This window comes from Tachyglossus aculeatus, chromosome 23, assembly GCF_015852505.1.
Source record: "Tachyglossus aculeatus isolate mTacAcu1 chromosome 23, mTacAcu1.pri, whole genome shotgun sequence".
NCBI lineage: Eukaryota > Metazoa > Chordata > Mammalia > Monotremata > Tachyglossidae > Tachyglossus > Tachyglossus aculeatus.
In genome coordinates, this window is record NC_052088.1 from 13,144,507 (window position 1) to 13,170,463 (window position 25,957).

The following is a 25,957-nucleotide window of genomic DNA, read 5'->3' on the forward strand; positions in this document are numbered from 1 at the left end:
GGGCGAACGTCAAGGGGGACTACAACTCCCACAAGCCACCGCGCCCGCCTGGGCCGTTCTCCTCAGAGGGGCCCCTGCGGCCTAACGGCTTTTTTCCTGAGAGGGCGGCCATGGCGGGTCTGGCCCGTTAGTCTGACAGAAAATCGAGGGGAAAGAAGAGGAGAAGGGAAGAGGAGGGGAAAGATAGGAGAAGAGGGGGGGAATCCCGGTGGGATGGAGGGTCTGCCTCTTCCCCCTTCCTCCTCCTCCTCCTCCATTGGGGCCTCAGGAGGCAGGCCCCCAGGGCGGGCGGGGACAGGGCAGGACATGGAGGAAGGAAGAGCTCCCTCAGAATGCGACTCTGATGAGACCATAGTGTCAGGGTCCCTCTTAAATAGTGACCTGGATGAAGATGAGCTGAACCTCAACAGGTGAGCTAGGAAATGGCAGGGAAACCCCAACACCTACTTAGGAAAATAGGGTTTTGGTTTTTTTTGCAACACAGCCTTATGTTTGTGAGCCCACTGTTGGGTAGGGACCGTCTCTACATGTTGCCAACTTGTCCTTCCCAAGCGCTTGGTACAGTGCTCTGCACACAGTAAGCGCTCAATAAATACGATTGATGATGATGATGATTCATCCAATCGTATTTATTGAGCGCTTACTGTGTGCAGAGCACTGTACCAAGCGCTTGGGAAGTACAAGTGGGCAATATATAGAGACGGTCCCAACCCAACAGCGGGTTCACAGCCTAGAAGGGGGAGACTGTGAGCCCGTTGGGTTGGGACCGTCTCTATATGTTGCCCACTTGTACTTCCCAAGCGCTTAGTACAGTGCTCTGCACACAGTAGGCACTCAGTAAATACGATTGAATGAATGAACACACAGAGTGACCCCTCTGTGCTCCCCTACTACTCTTGAGGGCCAGAGTCAGAGAAGAATTTCCAAGGCCCCTGCCACCTAGATTGGACCCTAAGAGGCATTTAACAATAATAATAATAATAATAATAATAATAATAATAATAATAATAATAGCATTTATTAAGCGCTTACTATGTGCAAAGCACTCTTCTAAGCATTGGGGCAGCTACAAGGGGATCAGGTTGTCCCACGGGGGGCTCACAGTCTTAATCCCCATTTTACAGATGAGGGAACTGAGGCCCAGAGAAGTGAAGTGACTTGCCCAAAGTCACACAGCTGACAATTGGTGGAGCTGGGATTTGAACCCATGACCTCTGACTCCAAAGCCCGGGCTCTTTCCACATTTACATATATATCTTTGAATTATATATTGTCAATCACTTATAATAATGGTATTTGTTAAGCACTCACTATGTGCAAAGCACTGTTCTGAGCGCGGGGGGGGATACAAGGGAATCAGATTGTCCCACGTGGGGCTCACAGTCTCAAGCCCCATTTTACAGATGAGGTAACTGAGGCCCAGAGAAGTGAAGTGACTTGCCCAAAGTCACACAGCTGACAAGTTGTGGAGTCAGGATTAGAACCCAGGACCTCTGACTCCCAAGCCCGGGCTCTTTCCACTGAGCCATGCTGCTTCTCCACTTTCTACTTATATTAATGTCTCTGAGCCCCCTTCTAGTCTGTAAGCTTGTTATGGGCAGGGAAGGTGTCTGTTAATTCAGTTGTAATGTACTCTCCCAAGCACTTAGCGCAGTGCTCTGCACACAGAAAGCACACAATAAATACCATTGGTTGATTATTTAATGAGTAGGCTATAAGCATTGGTTGATATTTTCATGAGTAGGCTATCAACGTAGGATGAGATTAAGGGTTTACCCGATTAAACCCTTTTCACCTCCCTCTTCCTTCTGAGTCAACTGTGCACTTGGATCTGGAACCTTTGGGCATTTGAGAAGCAGAGAGGTCTAGTGGCGAGAGCTTGGGCCTGGGAGTTAGAGAACCTGGGTTCTAATCCTGACTCTGCCACTTGTCTGCTGTATGACCTTGGGCAAGTAACTTAAGTTCTCTGTGCCTCAGTGCCCTCATGTGCAAACTGGGGATTCGATACCTGCTCTCTCTCCTGCTTAGTCTTTGAGCCCAGTGTGGGACCTGATTATCTTGTATCTCCCCCAGTGCTTAGTACAGTGCTTGGCACATAGTAAGCCCTTAATAAATGCCACCATTATTATTATTGTATTTAGCCCAAAGGACTTATGTACGTATCTGTAATTTATTTATTTAAGTGTCTTGCTTCCCCTCTTAGACTCATTATGGGTAAGGAACGTTATGCTCTTTTGCATTGTACTCTCCAAGTTCTCAGTACAGTACAGTTTTCTGCACACTAAGTACTCAGTAAATATGATTGATTGATTAGGTACAGCTGCAAAACTTTGGAAAAGTGAGATTTTGAGTAAACAGAGAGACACTTTCTGGTACTAAAGAACCAAAATAGAGGATTTATAATGAAACTATTCACCACGTCCACAAAGGGAACTCAATCAGGTTCTGTCATTTGCTATGCCATTAAATGCATTTTGCCTCAAGCATATTTATAGAAATGATTTTGCCTAGCAACCTTTCACTGGGGAGCTAAGGGTGCTACAGAAATGTGTATTTTACTTTCCCAAGAGCATAGTACAGTTCTCTGAATGCAAGTACTTGCTTCATAAATACCCTAGACTGATTTGACTTTTTTAATCCCCCAAATCTGCCACTCTGAAGTGCTAGCATGTGTACATAACAAATCATCTCTGTGGGGTTGTTGCTAGCTTTGGCAGTGTCCTATAGAAGTAGTTTTAGCCAATATGGAGCCTTTGGTTTCTAAATTTCACTTTGGGTCGAAAAGCAGTAGGCTAGAAGTTGAAAGGGAGTGATGAGGATTGGGATCATGTCTACTAATTCGACTGCATCCTCCTAAGCGCCCAGGATAATGCTTTGCAAGAAGTGCTCAGTTTATCCTGTTGATTGTGTGCAGTCTAGAAAAATACCATCTTGTCACTAGGGAAAAGCCACCTGCCATAGCGGGTCAATCCTTGCTGGTGCTGATCTTGGCACCAAGATGCTGTTAGGGTACTAGATTCACCGTTGTAAAGATGGGGAAAGTGAGGCAAGGACTTAAATTATTATCCCAAGGTTATACCAGAGAGTCAACAGCAAAATTAGAAGGATCCCGATTTAAATTCCCAGTCCCCTAGGACTGGCTATTCATAGAATCAGAAACGTGTCAGAACCTGTATGTCCGTCAGATGGCTGAGGCTAATCGCTTTGAAACTCCAAAGGGAGCGAGGTGTAAAGCCTGGCAGAAACCCCAACTGGAGCTAAGAAAGGCATGGACCCTAATTAGTGCTGTAATTACTGCAGATAAAGCGGGCTGGTAGTTAAATGTGTCTGAATGTGGAGGCCCTTGCTTAGTGCTACTCTTTAAGATCTACAGTCTGTCATAAGATGGTCAGTGGGCGCTTTTACATTGCAAACCTTGCCAGTGGGTGACCACAGCCCTTTTGGGAAGCCCCTTGGTAACAATGCCCAACATAAGCAGCATGGCCTAATGAGCATGGGCTTGCTGCATGACCTTGAGTTAAGTTTTAAGTTTTAAGTTGACTTAAGTTTTCTGGGCCGCAGTTCTCCTGTTCTCCCTCCTACTTAGACTGTAAGCTCCATGTGGGACAGGGGCTGTGTCCAACCTAATTAACTTTATCTACTCAGTGCTTAGAACATTGCTACAAAGTAAGTGCTTAAAAAATACCATTGAAAAAAACACAGGTCTGGGTGTCAGAGGACCTTGTTTCTAATCCTGGCTCTGCCATTTGCCTGCTCTGTGACCTTGGGCAAGACAGTTCACTTCTCTGTGCCTCAGATAACTCATCTACAAAATGGGGATTAAGACGGAGCCCCACGTAGGACATGGACTGTGTCCAATCTGATTACCTTGTATCTACCCCAGCACTTAGTACGGTGCCTGGCACATAGTAAGTGCTTAACAAGTGCCATAATTGTAATTACATGGACTAAAATAAGAATTGTAGTAAGTAATTTCAGTTATTTTAAAAGAACATTAGATTTTTTTTTTTCCTTTTAACTCAGCGGCGGGTGATTTCCTAGTTTCTGTCATCCATGCCAATTTTAAGAAATGACATCTGAGGCCCTGTGATGTGCATTTGAATATAAAATGTCTTCCTCAAAGGAAGTTAAAATTTGAGGGAAGGTGAAAAATAGAAGATAATTTGCAAAATATAAGTAGAATTGGAAGAAATAATCATAATAAATCAACTAAATGAAGCAACTTTTTTTTCCCCAAGACCCAAATCAACTGCAGGGTTCTCTACTGATTAGAGTGGAACTACTGACTCAAAAGATGTTTTAATGATATCGTTTCATGAACCACAGTTGCAGCTTGTAGTACTATTGTACTTCAGATGAAATGTAAAACTCCAGTCTTAACTGTTTTTACTAATGTTTTTATTGTTCCTATAGTATTTTGATTCAGTACCTTGCCAATCTACAGTTCCACCACCCCTGAATTCCATTAGTTGCCATTATTTGCTTGGTAATCACTGTGTGGAGTTTAAAAGTTGTAACATTCCATTTTTAAAGTAGCCAAATCACATTTCCTGAGCTTGTCTCGAGCTTCTCAATGCAGTTTAGTGACCACAGCATTAAATGAGGAACCTGGTGGCCAACATTCTATGTCTACATCTGCCTGTGATTTACTGTGTAGCATTTGATAAGCCACTTAACCTCTCTGAGGTCTTCCTCTGATCAGTTGGGATAATAATCACTTCTAAAAAATAATTTAAATGTTATCAGCTTTAGCTTTGCTACCCTTCTACCGGGAGGGCATAAGGCTATCAGAGGTACAAGGGACTAGTGGTCCATGGCCCCCAAAATATCAGCTGAATTTGCAATGAATGATCCTTATCTTAGTATTGAACGTTAAGTTTTTTCCATGCAAATCTGGGGAAAAAAATGTTTCTAGAAAAATCCTTTTCAAATATGCCTGATTCTGGACAGACATGGACAGAGTGTGTCCCTCATTCTCCTCCAAACTCTTAAAAAATTTGCTGTCCCTTGTCAAAAATATTCCCAGTGTTTGGTAATGTGTAAAAACTAAAAAGCCGTGCATATGAGTATAGTAGGCCCTTTCCATTTTGGAACAAATTTTGAATTGAATAAAATTCCCTTTATTGAAATCCCGTCATCTGTTCACCAAAGATTTGAAATAGATTTTGATGTAATGAAAACGGGAGTTACACTGTTAGGCATTGGCCAATATGTTAGTGGAGCTTCTATTCCAAATAACCTATGCCTTCTTTTTTATTTGAAAGGTTAACTGTTGCCAAAGCCTCGGATTCTACATTTCAGCTCACTTTTAGACCCGCGATCACAGGAATATATGGAGGTGAGATTCAATTCTACTTTCCTAAGAATTATGTGTCTTTAGACATTTTTTCTTTTTCTTTTTTTTTTGTTGCTTTATTTTACTTTGCTTCAACTTTAAATAGAGTCCCTTCTCCACTCCTCTAACTAATTTGAAGATGTATTGAGACAGTTACCCCTTTCCCCATGTTGGGACAGTTAAGGTGGCTAGAGAGAGCTGGGAGGCAGCAGGAAGGTAGCTATTTACCCAATAGACTCCTGCCTATTTGCTGGACCAGACTCTGTGGGCAGGGATCGTGTATACTAATTGTACTGTACTTTCTCAAGGGCTATGCATGTATTGTTGACTGATGGCCCAGAGGGAGTAAAATAATCAATCAGTGGTATTTATTGAGTGCTTACTATGTGCAGAGCACGTAATAACATTTTGCTTGATTCTCCTCCTCTTCATATCTGAATGGGTAGTAGAAATCTCCCTCTTGGCCATCACTCTGTGACCTCCCATCTCTCCATCCAGAGAATCACCCAAGCATCATCTGAAGCTGCAGGTGGAGCTACCAGAATGACCTCAATACTTCTTCTCTGACTCACCTGCCATTCCCAGTCATGCCCCCACTTCCAGACATTACAGACAGGGTTGTCCTAAAGCTCTTGACAGTCAGAGCTTTCCACCTTCGGGGTGGAGCATTATTAGGGTGGTCATGTGAAATGAAGAAAAAACACAATGTGGCATTTTGTCAAATGTGAAATAGGTTGGTAGATTCAGTTTGGTTCCATTTAACTTTGGTCAACATAGGGTTGAACACAGAGACTGTAGGACATCAGTCTGACACCCCTCCCACCCCTGTGGAAGGGTCCTTTATATCACTTGAGTATTCAGGGGAAGAGGAAGGAAAAGAAAAGCAGCTTTTTCCTCCCACCCAAAGGTTTCAGTGTAGTTGTCTCCCCAGGCCCTCAGAAGCAACCTGGAGAGACTTTGGTGGTCAGGAAACTCAGGGTCTAGGACCCAGGAAGAAATCTACAAAAGCTGAAATTTTAGGGCCTGGCAGATGCCTCAGTGATGAGTAAGGATTAAAATATTGTCTCATTTCCAGAGGCTGTCATAGAAGCTGAATTTAGAAGAACCCTGATCTTGGTTATAGCCAGTTTTCCCAGAGAACTGAATAGCATAATTATAAGTGTACATTCTCTGCAGATTCTCTATTTTGGTCTCTATTCAGAAATCAGGAATTCAAATCACAATGTTCTTTGCCGTACTTTTGTTCATAATGTTTACATTTCAGTTTGAAGTACTGAAGCATTTGCTAAATTACTGCCAAATCCTTATCATGTCATTATAAAATTTCTATAAACATTCTGAATCTAAAGTTATGTTTTAGAAACTGCTCTAATCCTGTTGGGTAAGTGCTAAAATTTCCCCGCATAACACTTATCAGTAAGAACCCCTGAAATCCAAACCATTAGGGCCAGATGTAATTTGAATAACTGATGATCCCAGATAATCCGGGGAGACATTTAAAAGGGCTCCCACACCATCCTTGATGTAGTCAGTCCAACAGCGTGGAGGCAACCAGTCACAGGAATGGTATAGGGAGATATTAGAACATTGCTTGGCACATAGTAAGCGCTTAACAGATACCATCGTCCTCATCAAGTGTTTGCAAAAAGTGATGCAGAGTTCCTCAGAGGTTGAATCAGAACAGTGGAGAATGCTGGGGAACGGGCCCAGTTACAGTGCTGGAGAAATCCATCTCGTGTTTACAAGGACTCAATCCCATCAATTACTTCCAAGAGCCAAAATGGTATTCCAGGGAGGCTGAGTTGTTCAGAATGGAGCTCTGATTCACGTGCAAGCTGAACCCCAAATGGCTTGGTTTATCTGGAGGTCCAGAGAGTTGAGGACCAGCAGACGGAGTTTCCCTATAGTGAGTGCCTGTTCAGTACTAGACTGTGGGGCTGTAACTGAAGTGTGGCTTTTAAAAATAATGCAAAAGGGCCTCATGGAAAGCGGCCAGGTCTCAGATTCAGGAGACTTGGGTACTAGTCCCACCTTGGTCACTGGCCTGCTGTGGGATCTGCTGTGTCTCCTCCACTGGTCTGCTGTGTGACCTTGGGCAAGTCACTTAACTCTTCTGGGCCTCAGTTCCCTCATCCATAAGATGGGGATAATAATAATAGTAATAATGATAATGGTAAAATGGGACAATCAATTTGAAAGCACTTTGGAAGAAAGAAAGTGCTGGACAAAGACAAAAGTGATAACTGAGCCCCCTTTTTCCTCTCTTCGTCGCCATCCCCCCCGCTCTACCTCCTTCTCCTCCCCACAGCACTTGAATACATATTTGTACAGATTTATTACTCTACTTATTTTACTTGTACATATTTACTATTCTATTTATTTTGTTAATGATGTGCATATAGCTTTAATTCTATTTGTTCTGACACCTTTGACAGCTGTCTACATGTTTTGTTTTGCTGTCTGTCTTCCCCTTCTGGACTGTGAGCCCGTTGTTGGGTAGGGACCGTCTGTAATGTTGCCAACTTGTACTTCCCAAGTGCTTAGTACAGTGCTCTGCACACAGTAAGCGCTCAATAAATACAATTGAATGAATGAATATCATCATTATCTCTTTGATTAATTTATGTGCAACGTATCCTACCTTTTCAAAAACAGTTTAAGTTGGAACCTAGTTTTTTTTTGCCAAATCAGCCATCTACAGAAACTTGAGACTGGTTAAAAATTAAATTGCCCAACAGGAAAGGCCGTTTACGTCTCTGGGTACTAACTTGGGCCACCCTATATTTTATTTATCCATCTATAAAAATTATTATTATTATTATGGTATTTATTGAGCACTTACTCTGTGCTGGGCATTGTACTAAGTGTTGGGGTGGATGCAAGCAAGCAGGTGGGACAATCCCACGGGTGACTCATAGTCTCAAATCCCTATTTTACAGGTGAGGTAACTGAGGCCCAGAGAAGTTAAGTAACTTGCCCAAGGTCACACAGCAGACAAGTGGAGGAGCCAGGATTAGAACCCATGACCTTCTGACTCCGTGCTCTATCCCCTACTCCATGCTGCTTCTAAACATGTTTGAACATGCCCATTGGATAAACTTTTTTAAGCTGCAACTCCTAGATGTTAAGACTGAACAAAAAAAGGACGGAAATTCTTCCTTTGTCTCTGCACTACTGGAGTAATGTCGAGTTGCATAATGAGAGTTAAAAATTGTGGGGTAGATGCAGTATCTGTAGATCTAAACTGCACATGCATACCTGTTCTGCAAAGCAGCGGAGCATGTGCAATGAGGAATAAAAGCCCCATCCAATTTCTAAACACTGGGAAAGGGGCATCAAAAGGGAAAAGAAACCAGACAGGGAGTATAGGAATCAATTGTGTATATTGAGCAATTACTGTATGCCAAGCACTGTGCTAAGCACTTGGGAGAGAACAGTACAACAACAGAGTTAGTAGATACATTCCCTGCCCACAAGGTCAAGATGACATAGGTCCTGGGCACCTCCTATACCTAATGTTTTCTTTACTCCCAAGGACAAAGTTCTAATGCCCAAGGTCACACAGTTATCACACTTCTCATCATGAACCCCTTGAGTCTTTAAGTTGTCCCAGGCCAGAACATTGTAGTAGTGCAGAATATTTGTAATAATAATAATAATTATGGTATTTGTTAAGTGCTTACTATACGCCAAGCACTGTTCTAAGCACTGGGGCATAGTTATGGGGAAACAATTTCCCTTACATCCCCCACCATGTAAATCTGTGGAGGAAGGCCCTTTCAATTTTCCACTCAGACCAGTCTCTCCTGACCAGAAATGGGCTTGAGGAGCAAAGGGTTGAGCTGATTTCACCTTGTGAAAAATAAATCTACATACTTTGGGGGATAGCACCTGTACCCTTCCAGAGTCTGAAATAAAGGTTTCTCTGAGTTGGTTGTATTTCTCCACTCCTCCTGTACAATGATTTAAAATCCTAGTCCCAAAGCAGTAGCAGCAAAATGTGATTTACAAGACGGTTTTTCAGGTAATTGGATATTTCCGTAAAACACTAGGGCTTTTTAAATGTTTTTGTTTTTTTTAACGAGCATACCAACGGTACTACATGATCTGTGTTTTTGTGTCGTTTTAGAAGTACTGTCCTCAGAGGCTCAGTATGTGGACAAAGAAGACCTGCAAGAGCAGATGACTAGTGACCTGATGAAAACAGTTATGTACTAAATTTGTAGTTCCACCAAGCGCTAACAGTTGGTGATGCCAAGAGCTGGGGCTTTGAGCTGAGATGGCACATGGCCAGAGATGCTCTGACTCTCCTTTCTTTATCTGGCTTGAATTTTCTGTCTTCCAACTTCTCCTGTTGCCTCTGCCATCCCATCCCTCCACTGCTACTGCTTTAGTAAACCTACTGTTGGGCATTGGCACTGGGAGATGCTAGCTCTTCTTTTTACATCACTTTCTCTTCAATTTCTTTTGGGAAGTGGAGGTGGGAAGGAGGAAAGGGTGTGGGCAATAGTGGTGTTGACGAACCTAATTCTCTTCCCCATGAAGGGGGCGGGCATTGAGGCTGGTTGATTACCCAGTTTACATTCCTGCTACCCTGGTGGCAATTTCCTTGGAATACTTCTAGAAAGACACCTACTGGTGGTTATTGATGGGAGCTAATTCTCTCCTTAAATAATAATAATAATAATGATAATAATAATAATAATGGCATTTGTTAAGTGCTTAATATGTGCAAAGCACTGTTCTAAGCGTTGGGGAGGATACAAAGTGATCAGATTGTCCCACATGGGGCTCACAGTCTTCATCCCCATTTTACACATGAGGTAACTGAGGCTTAGAACAGTGCCCAGCACTTAGAACAGTGCTCCAGCACTTAGAACAGTGCTCTGCACATAGTAAGAGCTTAACAAATGCCATCGTTATTAAGTGACTTGCCCAAAGTCACACAGCTGACAATTGGCAGAGTCTGGATTTGAACCCATGACCTCTGACTCCCAAGCCCGTGCTCTTTCCATTGAGCCACGCTGCTTCTCTATCAGGTTGAAGCTCTGTCCAAGGAGGAAATATGGAAAGTACATGAAGAAGCAGTTTTCTTCTCTTCTCTACCCCAGGAATGCACTGGATCTGATTTCATACAATATATATTTCTTTTTACTGCAGTACTGAGGTGGTTATCAGCCAATTAGTATTCTCTAACTCTTCTTCCAGCCTTAGAGGAACTTTGATTAGGATGTTGATAATCAGTTATCAGTTTCTCTCTTCCTTTCTCATGCACTGGTCTCCATACTACAGATGTGTTAAATCCAATTATCTATGTAGGGTAATAAAACTTTGAAGGAAACTATTACTTGCATGATATCCATTTTAACATTTTTTATTTTCAAAACTGGGAAACCCAAATCCCTGCCTGAGACTTTTTGCATAGTGAAAACTTTAGTTTAGAAAATATATGTGTTTCTCAAAGCAAGCAGTAGGCAAATGAGGAAAAATATTTTTTCCATTCCTGTTAAAGAATGGAAAGAAGGGAGAGGTGAAGAAGTTAAGGGAAGGGGAATGGGTAGAGAGAAGGAAAGCAGCGGATGGATTTAGTACAGGCAGATAGAGATAGGAATACATGGAGGGAGCGATGGAGAGAGATAGGGAGATATGTGCAAAGAGGGTTAAGCGAGGGGTTCAAACGATCAATCAGTAAATCATATTTATTGAGTGCTTGCTGTGTGCAGAGCACTGTACTAAACACTTGGAAAAGGACAATATAACAGAGGTGTGAGACAAAGTCACTGCCCACAACAAGATTGCAGACAAGGAGGGAAAGAAGAGGAGAGGGAAAGAGGGATTGGGAGAGATAAGAAGAAGTTCTCCATCTATGTAACCTGGATGAAGAACACATATGTCTGTTTGTCTAGTACAGGAGACCTGATTTTTCAAGGGTGTTTTGTGACTTTCATTCATTTCCAATGCGCACAGCTATTGGCACAGAATGATGGATATTAACACAACATTAGCAATGATAAAACCATTCTTTCATCTTCCAGTTAAGCATTACCAAATTTGCTTTAAGCTCTATCAAAGGTTATACATCTTTCCTCTGGAGAACAATTCACTAAATTTCAGTTCCCAAATCAGACATCAATAACAGATTTCAAAGCATGGTCAGAAAGGCTTAGTACAATCACCCACTCAGCAAGTCCACGCAGTCAGAGTTTGGCCTGGGTATTTTATTGGGCATATAAGCCTGCTTCTGGGGCTTCTGCCAGGAGCCTCTGTCATCTGAATAATAATAATCATGGTAATAATAATAATAATAATGGTATTTGTTAAGCGCTTACTATGTGCCAAGAACTGTACCACTGTTATTATTATCTGAACCCTAGATTTGTTGGCCCAGCAGCAGAAACATATGCAGTGCCTCAGTCAAAGATCTAGGCAGCTGAGCCTCTTTTTGTCTGGGGAAATGGAGGATTTGTGAGGCAGTGGCTTGAAGCTTAGTGAGTCTCCCCACTATCTGTATGTATGAAGGATGGTAGAGAGGAATCCCAGTTGATCTGAATTTTTAATCATCCATCAGTGGGATCTACTGAGCACCGATTAAGTGCAAAGCATTATAATGATTGCTTTGGGAGACTCATCCACTAAGGAAACCACCCTACTTCAAGGAGTTTCCGGTCTAGATTTCATCCTGAGATTCTGCAATTTAGTGAGTGTATTGTTAAACAGAACATTCCTTCTCTATTGTTCTTTTACAAGCACGTGCCTGGAATTTTGGGGTTTATATTATCCATTGTGCATCATCAGATTTTAATGATTTTAGTGTTTAAATTTTTTTGAAGTTTCCAAATTACCAAACCTTTGGACTAGAAGTCACTTTGAGGGCAAGAGGAAGTGGGAGAGAGGTACAGGAAGAGGAGGAGGAAAAGGAAACAAGAAGAGCTAGAGAGAAGGAAAGTACAGCATCCAGGAAAAAACTGGGTATTTTCCCTTGCCCAAATCTCAAACCTTAGCATACTTGTACTCACCACCAAAGGGGATCCTGCTAGAACTTAAAGCCCAGCAGCCAGCCCCGACCTAGATGCATTCCCTCTATCCTGAATCCCTTACAGCTGGTCACCACACTATCACAGCATGAAGAATCAATCCTTCCTCCCTACAAAGCAGAAGCGAAAGAAGGAATATCATCTTAAACTAGAAAATTGGTGACTCTTACAGATTTTGAGTGGGGAAGAAAAGAAAGAGAAGGATTTCAGTTTGTGCCTAGCGGGACAAACCTGTTTTAACGTTTAAATGCTTAAAGTTAAATAGTTAATGTTTCTCTGTTTATCTTCCCCGTGGGATGGCCATTTGTCTGTTTTTTTTAGCTGACAGTCCAGTTTTCAGCTGGCCTGCCCCCGTTTAGGGCCTGGTATGGAACCGGATGCTTTCATGTCCACATAAAAATTTAGCACTGAGACTCTTCCCGTCATGGTTCTTGATGCTGATTTTTATGGCTCGAACATATACTAGAGCTCATGCGTACCTGGGAAAGAACTGCACTGGCTTGGGAGCAAGTCGAAGGTTCAGGGGTCCCCTGGAGAAATGCTCTAGGAGTGCCCCAGATCAGTGTACTTCCACAAAATGGGACACCATCAAGTTATTCTGAAGGCCCAGAATAATGCGTGTATCTACTTGTCTGGTATCTGTGAGGACAGTTGGCAGCCACCCTAGCTCTCTCCCCCAACCCCAACTCCTTTTATTCAGCCTTTTGATGTGTAATTTCAGGACCCTAGTACAGTATTTTACACACTCTGTAGACACACATGTCGGTGACGATGATGGCAATGATATGTAGGATGGTGCTTTAGAACCTTCTTAGTAAAACGAAACAGCAAGAAATAAGCCTACCCCACCCTTCATCCCTTACACAGAATCTAAGTCTTAAAGCAAGGGAAGGCTGAAAAATAAATTATTTAGATTGCTGAGCTGGATGTACATTCATCAAGTTGATATCATTACTATTTCTTTCAGCACTCTCTAAGGAGGATTGAAACTGAACAGCCTCAGCCTTTATTACCGTGAGTATAATAACTCTTGGCCCAATTACAGCCTGGGTAACTTCATTATTTTGCCAATGTAAAATTTTCTCATGCATATTCATGTCATTTACATAATTCTTCATTTTCAGCTTTTAAGTGGTATGCGTTTCTGTGCATTGTTGGATAGTTGCTATGTTTCAGAATTATAAATGTGTGGGGTTTTTTGTCATTTTAGATGAGATTTGCTTTCATTAAGCTAAGTAGTTTTATTAAGATTTAGTGGGACTTAGGTAAAGCAGCTCACTCCTTTTTGTTTTATAAAAACAAATCAAATTCAGAACATCGGAGAAATAAGAAAAGATTCATGGGGTTTACTGATATTAGAATTAACACAACTAGTGGACTTTTAGGAGAATGAGGGAAAGGAGAGCAGTGATTTGTTGGAGACTTCTATTTATTTTAATCTAGTTGGGTTATGACTTTATTGTGGCTCCTGCTAGATATTCTAAATTCAGTCTTATGAATAAGTACAGAAATTTATCTGCCTGTCCATTTTTTTTTTTTTTAGCAGCCTACACCTCTCCAACTTGAAATTAATGGAATCAGCAGCCTTTTCTATTCAACTGGAATACAGGGTCGCTCTCATTCCAGGGCCACGATCAAATAGAAAAAACAACTCCCTGCAATGGACTGATAAATTATATAGACTGAAATTCTAATTGTTCCACCATGGAAGATTTCTGTCAACACCCCATGCATTATGGACACTTAGTAAATCTTTTTCCGGATGGCTAAATGACCCAAAGATATCTATTTGCAATGGAAAATAATAATAATAATAATGGCATTTGTTAAGTGCTTCCTATGTGCAAAGCACTGTTCTAAGTGCTGGGGGGCGGGGGTTACAAGGTGATCAGGTTGCCCCACGTGGGGCCCACAGTCTTAATCCCCATTTTACAGATGAGGTAACTGAGGCTCAGAGATGATAAGTGACTTGCCCAAGGTCACACAGCAGACATGTGGCAGAGCCAGGATTCGAACCCATGACCTCTGACTCCAAAGCCCATGCTCTTTCCACTGAGCCATGCTGCTTCCCTGGTTCTGCCGTGATGAGGGCCTGGTTAGGAAAAAGGCAAATGAGAAGCCTTTAAGTGAAAACTATCTGTGGTTTTCTCCTCTTAGGGATGGAAAGAACGATATGACACAGATGGCGACCTTTCCTCCTGCTGACTTTCCACCGCACTCTGTAGTGCATGTTGAGGATAGCTCCTCAATGGGTATGTTGTTTGGGGTGAAAATAACATGAGGGGAATTTTTAGTTTTGATTGTATCCACAAATAGAAGACATGACTAGATGGCATAGTTAAAATCCAGAGATTTTATTTGAGATTCCTTTGGGGTTTTAGAACGTTCTCAGCAATGTCCAAATGATACTTCAGACCACTCTTCTCCTCATCCTCCATCTTCTGCCTTACACAAGTCTGCAGGGTGTTGGGGCAAAGCAAGCTTTGCCCTGGGGTGGAAGAATTGCTTAAGGGAGGTTTTTTCAATCAAGGTAGTTAAGTAGAGAGGAAAGAGTAGGACTGCAAATTTAGAGAAGGTGAAAGCCAGATTTACATGCAGTTATACAAGAAAAGCTCTTTCATTTGATTGTTCTCAAAAGGAGATTTTTCTGTTTTGATGGTTGGTGTAGATTCAGGGTCACCCTCTTGTCACCACTACTAATGCTACCTGTGACACCTTTATCAGGGTCCCACTTAGTTGAAATTTTTCTTAATATCAAAATTTTCAGGACACGGGAGTGGTCAGAGATATATGGATTTGGGTCCTAGAATTCAGCTTTTTTGTGGTTACTTTAAACTTCATAATCTTGCCTGACCCTCAGTGGTACAGTAAATCACCTGAGTTATTTTTAACTAATCTTAAATGGGCTCCCCACTCATCCTTTGTTTAAGAGTACCTACGCAGAGATTAGAAAGTGTTGTTTCTTCCACCTTTTTTTAAATTCCATCTTTCCTTTTTCTACTTTTACTAAGCAGATGTGGGCTTTTTGCCTTTTGTTTGAGGGTATTAAGACTCAGCCCAAATCTACCCTTTTGCAATTATCTAGGACAATTTGGATAAAAGGACAAGTTTTCTTTTTTCTTGAATTATTTGGTTGATTATTTGGATAATTTGGATGGGCATGAGCTCACCACACACTGTTTCCTTTAGAAGAGGACTCAGAGTGATCTAAAGCCACCTGGATCCAAAAAAGTCTAGCAAGAGAAATAAGCTTTAATTCAAAGCCAAAACTATAAATGTTCAAATGAAGGTGAAAGTCATAATTCATTGTTGCTGTCATTGCAGGCCTAAATGATGGAATTTCTGGATTTTGCCAAAGAGCAGAAATGAAGGTTAGTCTATACCTACCACTGAAACTATGTATGTTGGAATCAGAAGACTGAACGGGACTCTGAAAGGCCGTCTTGACCATCCCCCCACCCTCAAACCAGTCTATCTCAGATAGATGATCCTCAATCCTATTTTTAAAGACCTCCAAAGGATGGGACCCTTTTAAAAACCTCCACAGTATCCTTCCTCCACTCCTATGCTGATGTTGGCAAAAATCCAGGTCCCAGGCCAATCTTGGCCGTCCCCAAGGCATACTCATCTGCAGTATTTCTGCTTTCCCCTCTGCTCAACAACACTACTTCTCCTTTATTGACTCCTATGCCCACTGCCTGCACCACCTTATAACTCCCTTCTTAAACACCCAGTTCTCCAAACTCTCCTCCCCCTCTCCTGATGACTGTGACAAGTGACGAGTCAGTGTAATTTGATAATAACGTCAAAACAGACACCATTAGACATGTATTCCCCTAAGTCTACCCCTTACCTCCCCAGATCCCTTTTGTTATTATTCTCATTATTATTATTGATGATGATGATGATAATGATACTAATGAATCATTATTGTTAGCGTTGTACTCTCCTAAGCATGTAATACAGTGTTCTGCACACAGTAGAAGCAGCATGGCTTGGTGGATAGAGCACGGGCCCAGGAGTCAGAAGGACCTGGGTTCTAGTTCCCAATCTGCCACATGTCTGCTTTATGATCTTGGGCAAGTCACTTCACTTCTCTGGGCCTCAGTTCCCTCATCTGTAAAAGTCTGAGCCCCATGTGGGACTAGGACTGTGTCCAGCCTGATGAATTTGTATCTATCCCCAGTGCTTAGAACAGCACTTGACACATAGAAAGGGGGAGATACTTTGGGGGAGATATATTTTGATCAGGTTGAACACCATCCCTGTCCCACAGGGGCTCATTTCTAAGTAGGAGGGAGTCCAGGTATTTAATCCTCATTTTACAGTTGAAGAAATTGGGACGCACAGAAGTTAAGTAACTTGCCCAAGGTCACACAACAAGCAAGTGGCAGAGCCAAGATTAGAACCCAGGTCGTCTGACTTCCCTGCCCCTGTTGTTATTCCTGGAGCTTTTTATGATTCAGCCTTCTACTGGTTCCCCTCCTTCCTTCTGACCACTCCTCCTCAGTCTCTTTTACCATCTTTCCTCTGCTTTCCTCTCCCTAAATGTGAGTCTTCCTCAAGACTCAATCCTGGGTCCCTTATTATACTCTCTTTATACACACTTCCTTAGAGTACTCATCGTCTCTCACAGCTTCCACTATCACCTCTCTGTGAGTGACTTTCAAATCTACCCTCTAGCTCTGTAATCTGGGATTTCCTTCTGCCTCTAGGACATCCCTAATGGATGGCTCATCGGCACCTCAAGCCCAACATGTCCAAATTTGAACTCATCTTCCCAACTCCTCTCTTCCTTGTAATTTCCCCTTCACAGAATGCAGCACCACATCTTCCCCATATTATCCCAAGCCTGTAACCTTAGCATTATCCTTGTCTCCTCTCTCTCTCTCTCTCTCTCTCTCTCTCTCTCTCTCTCTCTCTCTCTCTCTCTCTCTCTCTCTCCCTCCCTCCCTCCCCCTCTCCCTCTCCCTTTCCCTCTCCCTCTCTCCCCCCACCCCCGTCAACCCCCATATTTAGTCAGTCACCAAGTCCTGTCAGTCGTTCCCCTCTAGCCTGTAAGCTCATTATGGGCAGGGAATGTGTCTGCTAATTCTCTTGGATCATACTCTCCCAAGCGCTTAGAACAGGACTCTGCGCATAGAAAGTGCTCTCTAAATACCATTGATTGATTCTTCTTTCACAGCATATTCAGAATCTACCTTTTCCTCTCCATCCAAACTACTACCACGTTCGTCCAAGCTCCTTGTCATTACATTAGCCTCTTTGTAAACCTCCCTGCCTTCAGTCTCCCTCTTCTCTAGTTCATACTTCACTCTACTGCCCAGGTCATTTTTCTAAAACTTCATTTTGCATAAATCTCCAACCCCTATACCCTTCCTTGGTTGTTAATATCCTTCCCCTCCTGCTTCAGAGCAAGCACACATATTGCCATCCCCATTCTTCTTCAAGCCTCTTTCAGATGGATAGTAATGTGTTAATGAACTTCAGCTTAACCAAGATAACTAAGATTTCCCTCCCTTTGAAGAACTTTGACTTGATTGCAATAATTAACTCATCATCTTCATCGGTGGTATTTATTGAGCACTTACAATATGCAGGCACTGTACTGTTTGGGAGAATACAGCAGAGTTAGCAGACAAAATATTCCCTGCCCACAATGAGCTTACAGTTTGACTTTACTGTAGACATTTAGCATAGATAATGGGAGGTTTAGGACAAGGTGCCTTTCTGATAAATAGAATGTGAAAAATAACACTTTGAAAATTGAACTCTATATATATTCACAAAATGTAATTTAAAAGTGTATCATTATGGGTTTATATTTTCTTTGCTATTTCAGTTCAATTCAGTTGTATTAAGCACTTACTGTGTGCAGCGCACTGTACTAAACTCTTGGGAAAATACAGTACAACAATAAAGAGTAGTAATTGCTGCCCATAACAAGCTCACAGTCTATTTAATCATGTAACTCCACTGTGATTTTTCCACAGTGTTTTTTAATATGTTTATATTGTTTTGGGCATTTTTATGGCTCTTGGGAACACATTAATTTGTGTTGCAAATTTGTACTTCCCAAGCGCTTAGTACAGTGCTCTGCACACAGTAAGCGCTCAATAAATACGATTGATGATGATGATGATGATGATTAATGCACTTTACATTATTTCCATAGGAAACAATACTTTATTCAGTACTCCTCTGCTTAACACTCAGTTTACACTTAAACAGTTAAGAGTGTTAACTGGGACATAGCAATACTCTTTTTCTGTGCTCAGTGAAAAGATAGAATAACTGATTTCTATCTTCTAATAGTAGTAACCGCTGCAGCAGCAGTAGAAACAGTGTTTATTGAAAACCTTCTAAATGCAGTGCCTTATACTGATTGTTTGAGAAAGTACCAAAAGTTCAAGAAATGTTCCCTGCCCATAGGGGGTTTTAGAACCTAATACAGTGTAGTCCAACATAGAATATTTACAAAGAGTGGAATCAGAATAAATGATTGAACAGTTGAGTGTAATAGAGTTGTCCTTCGGTTTCAAAATGATGTTACTGACGGTGAGGCGACGAGTGGGTGTCTGAGAGAGAATCTGTTGCACACTTGTACTTTTTGTCCATCAAAATGCAATGTATATCCAAGGACTGAGGATGGGAATTAAGTAGATCGGGAAGTGCTAGAGGTGACTGTTGGGTTATCTTCAACAGCTTCAGGCTGTTGTGAATCATTCTTCAACCTTCTGCTCTGTCGTCTAAACCATCCCAGTTCTGTTAGCCTTTTCTCATGGGTCCTCTCTTCCAAGTCGACTAATCATCTTCATTGCTCCACTGAGCTCCCTCCAAGTTTTCTCCGGCCCTCTTAATTGAGGAGCCAGAAGCAGGCACAGTCCTGAGCACTCTAGGAAAATTGCCTCTCCGTCCTTACACACTTTCTAGTTTGGCAGCCACTGCTGGGATGCTTTTTTAAACGTTAGCCCCAGAATTCATGACTCAGGCTGAGCTGTGAAACGTTCTAATTTTTAGCCCATTTTCTGCCTCACATCTGTACAGCCAGGCAGTCCCCAAATTGTGTGTTGATTGGCCAGCAAACTTTTTTTATTAGAGTAATGACTTTTACATATCTTTAAAAAAATACATGAAAGGTTATTATATAGAGGTTGGTGATAGTGCAGTCCAATGACATCTGTAATACTACTAACTAAATCTCAGCAATGCGGCCCATGAAGTCAGAGGGGAGGGCTAACTGGTGAAACATTTCTGTAAGCTGGTGAATTCTTTCTGAGTTTACCTTCTGAATCTGAGTTGCTTTCCTTCTTAGGAAAACAATTGGCTCCGCTGGATTCCTGAAGCTCCTTATCAACATTCACCGTATTACAGTGAAGAAAGCATCAGTTTGAGGAGCACTACTCCCCTTTCCTACAGAGGAGAAGAGCAGGAGACATCATTAAGAGGAATGTTGTCTTCGGAACCAGATTCTCTGAGACCCATCATGATGACCTGGTGTGCAAGAGATTTCCAGAAAATAGATCGCTTTCAGAAGCCACTGTTGAGTATGGGAGGGTCACCTGAATTGGTTATGGAAGAAATACCTTTCCAACCGAGAACATTAGCACAGGAACCCCCAAACCAGTGGAGGCTGCTCAGGGAGACAGAGAGTCCACAGCAAGTGTTCCCTTCAAATCCTTCGTTGGACTGTGTGGAAGAGATTCTCTTTTCAGGGACCTCTGAAAGTGAGAACAATGATGACTTATCAGCTGAGCTGCAGATAGTCCTCAAGACTCTGTCGGATTCCGGGTCGGAGCCCACTTCTCAAGGAGCAGAGAAAGGTAGCGGGCTCCAATCCAACAGTGAGCCCAGTCATACTCAGACAGATAATTGTGGCACTCAAAACCCAGAGAATAATTTGGAGCCTGAATGCTCTGTTCACTCATTTGAAGCAGTTCAGCAGTTAGCCGAGGCTGAAGTCAAGGACCCATCAAATAAGCAAGTAAGTGTCAGCCTTTTTACTTGGGAGGAAGAGAGCGGACTGCAATTTTTCCAACTTTTTCAAAAATTACAAGGATTGGACTTTTGTTTTGTTTTTTTCAAAAATTGATGCCCCACCAGTGCCCACCACCACCACCCTGCATTTTTGTGGTACTTGTTAAGTGTTTACTTTATGTCAAGCCGTGTTCCAAGTGCTGGGGTATGTGTACAGGTTAATCAGGTCAGACTCAGTCCCAGTCCTACATGGGGCTCACAGTCTAAGTAGGAGGGAGAACAGGTGTTGAATCCCCGTTCTGCAGTTGATGTAACAGAAGCACAGAGAAGTCAAGTGATTTACCCCAGGTCACGCAGCAGACAAGTGGCAGAGCTGGGCATAGAACCCAGGTCCTCTAACTCTCAGGCCTGTGCTCTTCCCACTAGACCACACTGCTTCCCAGCACCCAGTCTCCTTTCTGACTCCATTCCAGTCTACTAATTAATTCATTATGTGGTTTTTATTAAGTACTTAGTCTGTGCCAGATCCTGTGCTAAGCGCTGGACTAGTTACAAGACAGTTCATTCAATTGTATTTTTTCAGTTGTATTTGTTGAGCGCTTACTGTGTGCAGAGCATTATACCAAGACAATCAGTTCAGACCTGTCCCACACAGTGGGTCTGAAGAGGAAGGGACAGCAGGTATCTTATTCCCATTTTACAGATGAGAAAACTCTGGGACACAGAGGTCATGGGCCAACAGCAGAGCTGGGGATAGAAGTCTCCTGACTTCCACCAACCTACATTTCCTCCAAACACTGATTTTCCCCTCCTATTGTACCTCTGCTTGGGGAGCTGGGGTGGATTCCTTTGCCCTCATGGTAACATTGAAACATGTGGCAGGAGAGCACTGCATCTTCTGTGGGGTTTTGTCCAAGGACTCCCTTTCTGCTTTTCAGTCGGTTGTGTACCTCCATACAAAGGCAAACTCTTCTAGGTTCACGTCTTTGATTTCTCCCCACTGCTTAGTACAATGTTCTGTCTATAGTTGATACCTGTTAAAAGATGTGGATTATGACGATGATAGACTCTAAGAAATTCAAGTTGTGATTTTTTTCCCACTGGTGTTGTACTTCCGCCTTAGGTGCCAACTTTACATTTAAGTAAGTGAGCTTCTAGGGGATGGAGCTGGGAGGAGATGGGAGGATTGTGTCTGTTACTTCTGTTTTATTATACTCTCCCGAGCTCTTAGTACACAGTTCTGCACATAGTAAACGTTCAATAAATGCCGTTAATTGATTGATCGACAGGAACAAATGCCGTTGATTGATTGATTGACAGGACTTCTAGGGGGGTGGCTTCCAGGGACAGAAGTCACTGTCTGATCTCAGCTGAGCTGCGTAAGCACCCCCTGTCCCTACCTCTCCAACCCCACTGCCGACCTTAGGGCCCAGGGAGAGAAACGCCTCTGACTCATCCCAGAGCCTGGTTTGAACACAAAAGAGAAGTTCTCTTCTCCCTGGGAGGGATAAGAGGAGCTCCCAGATCCCCAAGGAGGTGAGAGGAGGTTTTGGCTTACCCCACCCAAGCTCCTAACTGCACAGGGACCCAGCCATGAGAGACCAGTCTCTGGTCTAGCTCCAGAGCCCAGCAGGAAAGAGGAATCCTGAGCTCCTCACCCCCAGGACCCCACTGGCTTACAGTACCAGGCTGGGGAGAATGAGAAATAGGGACCGAATGAGGATAGGTCTTATCTCCCACAAGCAGAATTCAGTCAACCAGATGTATTTGTTGAGTGCTTACTGAGTGCTAGGCACTACACTAAGCCCTTGGAAGACTATAACAACTCTGTAACATTGTACTCTCCCAAGCACTTAGTCCACTACTTTGCACACAGTAAGCGCTCAGTGAATACGATTAGAGCCTCCCTCTAGACTGTAAGCCCGTTGTTGGATAGGGACCGTCTCTATATGTTGCGAATTTGTACTTCCCAAGCGCTTAATACAGTGCTCTGCACACAGTAAGCGCTCAATAAATATGATTGATTGATTGATTGATAGACTGTAAGCCCGTTGTTGGGTAGGGACCGTCTCTATATGTTACCAACTTGTACTTCCCAAGCACTTAGTACAGTGCTCTGCACACAGTAGGCGCTCAATAAATGCGATTGAATGAATGAATGATCGGTTTTCTGCCCTCGAGGAGCTTATAACCTAATGTAAGCAGCCATTCTTTGCTTTTCCCCGTGACACAGATATCCCTGTTAATACTGCTCACTTGCTTTCCCAGGTTGTTCTAGATTCAAAAACCTTGGCTCCTCAAAATGTCATCTCCTGTGGCGAGCCAAGTAATGAAAAGAATTCAGATCGAAAGGAAATTAGCCCTGGCATTTCAACTGCCACAGATTCGGCAAGTACGGCAAGGAGATCCTCCAGATTGAAAACACTAGCAACAAGAAATGCCGCGACGTCGATGGATGGAGTAAATAATAAGCCAGTGGAGGTTCCCGAAAAACCACTCCCCTACAGGATACGTCGGAGGCCCACTGAGGACTTGAGGTGTGCCTTCAAATGATGTTTTATTCTCCTTGAGTAAACTACTCCTTAATCTTGCGAGTGCAGTGAGTGTGGGGTCAATGACAATTTATGGCAGAACAGAAGCAAAAAGAGTCAACGTCTGCTTCATTGTTGTGCTGTTTAGCCTGTATTCTGATCTTCCCTCAGGAAGGGAAGAAGCAGTGTGGCCTAGTAGAGAGAACACAGGCCTGGAAGCCAGAGGACCTGGGTTCTAATACCAACTCCGTCATCTGTCTGCTGTGTGACCTTGGGCAAGTCACTTAACTTCTCTGTGCCTCAGTTGCCCCAACTGTAAAATGGGAATTAAATCTGTGAGCCCCATATAGTACATGGACTGTGTCCAACCTAATTATCTTGTATCTACCGTAGCGGTTAGTATAGTGCCTGGCACATAGGAAGCACTTAACAGATACCATAAAGAAGAGGAGACAGATAAAGTCATTTCGCTGTAAAGAAGATATATTAGTGCCATGCCTCTTTCCCCCCCATTTCTGACATTCAGTCACCTGCACGTTCTCAAGGTGGGGCAAATAGTGAGGATTCCTTGAAGAGAGCCAAATCCAATGAATTCCACTGTTATTATTGTTATTATTATCATTATTATAATACTATACTATGGTAGTAGTAACAGTGTTTACTAAGCGCTTACTGTGTGCAGAGCACTTCATTAAGTGCTGAGAGAGAATACCAAGGTGGGAATTAGATCTGCTTCCTAACTCTCGGGGGGCTCACAATCTAATAGGGCTCCCTGAGGGTCATTCCCTTTCTCCCGAAGCTTTCTCCCTCTGCCCAGCCCTGTCCTGACAATGTGTCCTAACCACTGCTGCCCTTGCCCTTAGGTGGAATATGTTTAAGTGTTTAATTGTTTCTAGGCTGTAAGCTGATTGTGGGCAGAGAATGTGTCTACCAACTCTGTTGTAGTGTAATCTCCAAAGCACTCAGTACAGTGCTCTGCACACAGTAAGTGCTCAACAAATGTTATTGATTGATAATGATTAAATCTAAACATTTAAATAAAAGATAGATTAAGACTGGGCTAAGTAGGATGGTTGTGGGTTGGGAGTGTATCTACCAACTCTGTTATATTGTACTTTACCAAGCACTGAGTACAGTGTTCTGTTCACAGTAAGTGCTCAAGAAATACAACTGATTGTTTTGGGGGCTTCATGCACCATCCAGATTTTTCAAGGCTTATGATACTTCATGCTGACATGTGTCTTTGTTCCCCTCAACAACTTTAAAGACTGAATTATCATAAAAGTTATGTGGAAATCATAAGTTCCATCTCCACGGGGTAAGGGGGCAATGGTTAGGTGGCCATTTGCTTGGTTTTATATTGCAGAATCTGTTTTTCACCTGACTTACTCTTTTATATTCATTATATTTACTTCCAGTGTCCAGCAGCCCTCTGCCTTGGCTCTTGCCACGGAGTGGCTTGGAAACTGTGTCTAAGTTCACACGGACCTGGGAGGGGAATGTAATGGCTCTAGAGCAATTGGGGGTGAGGAGAAAGGGTCTCCCAGGTAAACACTATCATAATGTATTTTTCCAAGCACTTGGTATAGTGCTCTTCACACAGTAAATGCTCAATAAATACCATTGATTGATTCATTATTTTCAGGGTGATTCTGGGTGAATTGGACAGACTTCCACAGATTGGCATGTTACATGCTGGCATAAAATATATGATGTTATTTGCTTCTGGAGGTCCAGTTTTTTTAATGGCAGTCCCCCAGTCACCCTGGTGGGAGTCCCCACAACTATTGGAGCTGGACTTTCAGCCTCACTCATGCCAAGTCTTTGACAAACCTAGTCAGTGTTAAAGAGACCCAGACTAGTGACTTTATGACCTGTTTTCCCTTTGAAGTCTGTCCCCTCCCGGCTTAATTCCCCCCCAGTACACACACACACACTCAAATGCCTGCATCTTTTCACTCCCAGACTCACAATGGAAAGTTGGGGCCTATGGTTGAAATATAATATGACCGCTTAAAATTATCTATGGAGAAGTTAATAGTAATTCTGCAAATAAAATGTTTCCTCCAGAACACAAGATCCTGTTGTTCGGAATGAAAGAGTAAGGGAATGCTCACCGTCAAGCCAGCAATCATCTTCAACCAGAAATAGTGGTGAAGAGATAAGGAGAAGCAAAAGAATTGCAAATAAAATGGGTAAGGAGCATGCTGGGCATTTACTAAACATGGTTACATTCCTGCTGCCAACCCAGTTTCTAAACTTCAGGCAGATGGCTTTGCCAAGCCTGTCTCAAGAGAAATGGAATTTGTAACTGTTCATGATGAGTCAAACATTTTCCTTTGCTTTTGGATCCTGGAAAGTCATGGCAGAACATGCCAGAGATATAGTTCTTCCCCCGCATTTTTTGCATTCACCTGGGGAAAAAATATTGCAAGAGACCAAAGTGAAAACCACATAAAATCACAGTTCAAGTGAATGGAACACTTGGGCATACTAAAAGGATATAGGGCCCATTTGGGGACACAGTATTAAACATTTGTAGTTTTTTTTTATGAACATGGTTACAAGTGCTTATAATTTTGGAAGGGCTTCGAAGATGGGAAGGGGGAGGAAGTTCCATGAAGAAGGAAGGGCATAAGCAAGAGGCTGAAGGTGAGAGAGATGAGAATGAGGCACAAAGAGTAGGATGGCTTGAGAGGGGTGAAGTGGGAGAGAAACTAGCATAAGTAGGGAAGAGAGAGCTGATTGAATGCCTTGAACTTAATGGTCAGAAGTTTCTGCTTGATGTGGCGAGGAATAGACGATCCTTGGAGGTTTGGGGTGAGTGAAAAGAGAAGGAGGATCACTGCATTGGTCAAAGAGGGTGCTGGAAGCCGGAAAGGCAGTGAGGAGGCACTAGAGAAAGTGGGGTAATGGTACTTTAAGTCTTTGTATAGGGCACTGAACCCAGTGAACACTATCATTCATACTACTACATCACCATCAAGGAAGATTTTAAAAAAAGAAACAAGGGAAACCCAAAGACTCACCCAGCTTCTATTTTCTGGCAGAGAGATTGTGTCAGGTGGCCATAGCATCAG

At 42.7% G+C, this 25,957-nt stretch overlaps 1 protein-coding gene across 1 annotated transcript in view; it reads left to right on the top strand.

Moving 5' to 3' along the window:
* Positions 1–208: 208 nt before the first annotated feature.
* ANKRD31 (ankyrin repeat domain 31) overlaps positions 209–25,957 on the top strand; it is a 94,159-nt gene continuing 68,410 nt past the window's right edge. Inside the window, exons 1-9 of the mRNA XM_038765988.1 lie at positions 209–410; positions 5,265–5,338; positions 9,465–9,541; positions 13,337–13,383; positions 14,527–14,621; positions 15,694–15,740; positions 19,685–20,353; positions 22,615–22,883; positions 24,948–25,072. Of these exons, the coding sequence (XP_038621916.1) occupies positions 214–410; positions 5,265–5,338; positions 9,465–9,541; positions 13,337–13,383; positions 14,527–14,621; positions 15,694–15,740; positions 19,685–20,353; positions 22,615–22,883; positions 24,948–25,072 (1,600 nt within the window). The 5' untranslated portion in view covers positions 209–213. The remainder of the gene's footprint in view (positions 411–5,264; positions 5,339–9,464; positions 9,542–13,336; positions 13,384–14,526; positions 14,622–15,693; positions 15,741–19,684; positions 20,354–22,614; positions 22,884–24,947; positions 25,073–25,957) is intronic.